Here is a 4,068-nt window from a genome sequence, read left to right as displayed (position 1 = left end):
TGATTTGTCCGCGCCTGTCCTGTGTCCGAGGGAGAGAGACAGAGAGAGAGTGCAGTCCGTAAGCGGCTTAGGCGTGTTTGCTCTTCGCTAATGCCAACGCCCGGCCCAGGCAATGCCCAGGCATTACGCTGCATTCGTGTATTCACTCTCACCGCGTCGGGAATGCGCCTTCGCCGTCTCCGTGTGGTCCAGCAGACTGATTCCGAACCGCGTTTCGTCTCCCTCGCACCCCCACGGCACACGGGGCACGCCCTACAAGTGCGACGGACGCAGAGCGGCGAAAGCACTGTTCGGAATCAGACTGGCCCTCGCCGCCCTCGCGCACGTGCGGTTCCGGGAGTGGCGTCTTAGCGTCGCCGTCGACGACGTCAACGACAACCACAGCGTCTTTGTGTTGCTAATCCCGTCCGTCTGTTCGCAGAGCACGATGCTGTCCCGCGCTGCCCTGCTGGTGGCCGCGCTGTCCGTCGCGCTGGCCGCCGAGGAGTCCCACATCATGCGCGTGGGCCGCCAGGGCGTGTCCCAGCTCCCCGCGGGCCTGCCCCAGCTCCCCGCCGCCGTCTCCATGATCCCCATGACCGCTGAGGACGCCGCCGCTGCCGCCGCTGCCCAGACCCCCGCCGACGAACGCTCCCTCAAGCTCCTGCCCAAGGCCGGACTGCTCAGCAAGTTCGCATTCAAGCCCAAGTTCCCCTTCGGCCTGAAGGACAAGCTGCCCCTCAGCCTGAAGAAGAAGCTGCCCGTGTTCCTAGGCGGCACCGCTGCCGCTGCCGCCGCGAGTGCTGGTGCCGGTGCCGCCGGTGCCGGCTCCCTGGGCGCGCTGGGCATCCACGGCCTGGACTTCGGCAAGCTTGGAGGCGACGCCGCTCTGCTGCACCAGTACCCCGTGTGGAAGGTGCACCGCTACAACGGCATCGACCTGAGGCCCGTGCGCCTCGGCGCCCCCGCGCCCGGCGGTCCTTACCCTGCGGCCGCCCCCGTCGCCGCGGCCCCCTACGCCTTCGAGGAGCCCAAGCAGGTGTACGGACCCCCTCCCAAGGAAGTCACCGTGCCCGAACCCGTCTACGGACCTCCCGCCGAGGCCTACGGACCCCCTGCCGAGACCTACGGACCCCCTGCTGAGACCTACGGACCCCCTGCCGAGACTTACGGACCCCCAGCCCAGACCTACGGCCCCCCTGCCGAGACCTACGGCCCCCCCGCCGGCAACGCGGCCGCCCCTGCCGGCGACGCCAACGAGGGCCTGGAGGCGCTGTCCCAGCTCGGCGCCCTCACCGACCTCCTCCCTGGCGGTGGCGCCGCGTCCAGCGGCCCTCTGGCCAGCCTGGGCCAACTCGGCACCCTGCTCGCCACATCCGGTCGCTCCAAGGGAGAGATCCTGTCCACGCTGGCCAAGCTCAAGGAAGGCTTCCCCGACCTCATCAAGTCCGCCGTGGCCCCCGCCCCCGCGCCCGCCGCGGAGAGCGCCGTGTACCACCCTCCCGCGCCCACCGGCATCCACGGCCTGCTGCAGGGCCACCCCCTCATCTCACACATCACCAACGGCCTCCGCGGCGGCGCGGCCTCCCACGTGGCGCTGCCCCCTCTGCCCGAGCTGCCCACCCTGCCTGAGATCAAGGGCCTGAAGGAGATCCCCGGCATCCCCGCGCTGCCCCACATCAAGCTGCCCACCAAGTACATCGCCCAGGGAGGCCCGTACGTCAGCGTGCGCTACCCGACCCAGCAGTCCGCCGTCAGCCCCCGCGGCCAGCTCCCCATCCCGGCCTCCGCGCAAACCTTCGCCCCGGCCCAAACTTTCACCGCACCGGCCGCCGCCCCCGCGCAGACCTTCGCCGCCCCCGCCGCCCCGCAGACCTTCACTGCCTCCGCGCCCGCACCCGCCGCGCCCGCCACATCGTACTCCGCGCCCAGCACCTCGTATTCCATCCCCGCTCCCCCCGCCCTCCCCGCCCCCGCCAGCGTCCCCGCGGTGGAGATCCCAGCCGCGCCCTCCGCCACCATGCTGCCCCCTGTCCACCCCGCGCAGACGTACGCCCAGCCCAGCCAGGTCTCCGCGTCCGGGCCCGAGCAGGTCATCCAGCAGGTGGCCCCCGCCGTCAACCCGTCCTTCACCCTGCCCCTGGAGCAGCCCCAGCAGCAGCCCCAGCAGCAGCAGCAGTACGTCTACCAGGTCCCCGTGACCCAGACCGTTAACTCGTACGGCACCCCCGTCGGCCAGGAGACCTACACGTACATCAGCAACCAGCAGTATGCCGCCCCCAACGTGCAGTACTCCTCCCCGGTGACCCAGTACGCCTCCCCCGTGACCCAGTACTCCGCCCCGGTGACCCAGTACTCGGCCCCGGTGAGCCAGTACGGCGCCCCCGACGCCTTCACCTCCGCGTCCGAGCCGCAGGGCGCCTCCGCCGACGCCGAGGGCCGCGAGCAGCAGCAGCCCGAGCAGTCCGAGGAGGACGACGAGCGCGCCGACATCAACCCCAACTCGCGGTCCGACCACATCGACGCCGCCCTGGACGGCACCCTGGACGCCGCGTCCGAGAGGGCCGAGGTGCGCGTGCCCATGCCGTCCGGCGAGACCCACGCCGTGTCCAGCAGCCAGGCGCAGCCCGCCGTGTCGCCCGTCTTCAACCGCGAGGAGCAGGCGCGGCGCCTGGAGAAGCTGGAGGAGATGCGGCAGATGGTGGACCAGATGGTGGACCTGACCGCGTACCTCGACCCCGCGCACCCCGCCTCCAGCGCCTCCAGCGCCTCCAGCGCCACGAGGGCGGCCGACAGCACCGCCACGCGTGAGTATTCAGTACTTTCTAGTTTATACAGACGCGGCGCATTAGTGCGCCTGCCTTGAACCGACATGTCGGCAGGATATTGTGGCCCCGCCGTATCCGCATGTTGCGAAAGCGTCCAACGACCGCGGGGAAAGGGGGGGGGGGGGGGTTGCGGCGACGCCAGCGCTGCGAGGCGCGGCGCTAAATTGAAAGTGAACATCATTACAACGGTGGCAAGCAGCAAGCAGACGGCCGCGGGTTGCGCCACGCGGAGCACGCCGAGCCACGCCGAGCCACGCCGCCGTGCGTCCCCCGGGCAGCGGCAGGCAGAGGCAGGCAGAGCGCGGCGCCACGGCGCGACCGTCGGCCGGCCCTTTGATCGGGGCGTAGTCAGAAACCAGTTTGCGCGCCCCGCCCCGCCCCGCCCCGCCCCGCCCCGCCCCGAGCACCTGTTGCTGCAGCGGCATGCAGCAATAATGCAGCAGGACGCGTGGCGCGCGCCGACATTCGTCCTGGAGACGGTCGCGGACTGCCTCATCGTGTAGGCCGAGCGGCGCGGCGTGACACGCATTCTGCACTGGATGGAAGCGTTTCGCGGCGTTCCGTGGGGCGGCGATTCCGCACGGTCGCGCTGTCTCTCTCGCACCCCTGCGGGCCTGCGCCATGCTCCATGACCCAGGTGTGAAAATCCGCTGTGCCCACAGCGGATCCGCTCCATTTTGAGTGGATCCGCAGAGACTTTACGGGATCCGCTAAGGACTTAGGAGATCCGTTAAGTGCCGAGTGGATCCTGTAAGGGGGCACAGTGGATCCGTTAAGGCCACACCGGATCCGTTTAGGCCACACCGGATCCCTTACGATCCGCAGAGGAGACGATCCGCTTCGTACAGGATCCACTAAGGCCGTGTCGGATCCACTTAGCCCTTACCGGATCCTATAACCTAAGCGGATCCACTACGGGTGTCCCAAAATGAAGTGGCTGTAAAATCGGAAGTTATTGGAATTTTGAGCTCAAAATTTATACAGGGCATGCTGAAGAGAATTCACTAGGGCCATTTGAATTTCATTGCAATCGAAGAACATGATTTCGCTATCCCGAAAACCGCTGATGTTAGCGAAAAACGGATTGCAGATTTGGATCGGACTTCGTTTCATTAACCTAGGACCCAATTTTCAGAATTTTAATCCTTCGTACAGTCTTTAAAATAAAGGGTCGTAGGTGACTGGATCCGCACTGTACCAGATCCTCTTCGTACCTCGATCCACTCCCTAAGGTGTAAATTTCGCGGGAGCGGATCGGCTT

At 67.5% G+C, this 4,068-nt stretch overlaps 1 protein-coding gene across 1 annotated transcript; it reads left to right on the top strand.

The window, feature by feature from the left end:
* The first annotated feature begins 496 nt into the window (after positions 1-496).
* On the top strand, positions 497-3,850 carry LOC117643943 (transcription initiation factor TFIID subunit 4-like). Its single transcript, XM_034383129.1, has 5 exons — positions 497-742; positions 851-1,732; positions 2,027-2,344; positions 2,444-2,786; positions 3,792-3,850. Exons 1-5 carry the CDS (start codon positions 497-499, stop codon positions 3,848-3,850), a joined length of 1,848 nt encoding a protein of 615 aa, XP_034239020.1.
* The last annotated feature ends 218 nt before the right edge of the window (positions 3,851-4,068 follow it).

The sequence above is a fragment of the Thrips palmi genome, unplaced genomic scaffold, assembly GCF_012932325.1.
Source record: "Thrips palmi isolate BJ-2018 unplaced genomic scaffold, TpBJ-2018v1 HiC_scaffold_17, whole genome shotgun sequence".
Classification (NCBI taxonomy): Eukaryota; Metazoa; Arthropoda; class Insecta; order Thysanoptera; family Thripidae; genus Thrips; species Thrips palmi.
This window is presented reverse-complemented; position numbering and strand designations above follow the sequence as displayed.

Excerpts from the sequence above, each read along its gene's own strand:
- LOC117643943 (XM_034383129.1), top strand. The coding sequence starts at position 497 with ATGCGCGTGGGCCGCCAGGGCGTGTCCCAGCTCCCCGCGGGCCTGCCC. Across the intron at positions 743-850 it reads GCCTGAAGAAGAAGCTGCCC|CTTGGAGGCGACGCCGCTCT; the intron begins GTGTTCCTAGGC and ends GACTTCGGCAAG. Across the intron at positions 1,733-2,026 it reads ACCCGACCCAGCAGTCCGCC|ACGTACGCCCAGCCCAGCCA; the intron begins GTCAGCCCCCGC and ends CACCCCGCGCAG.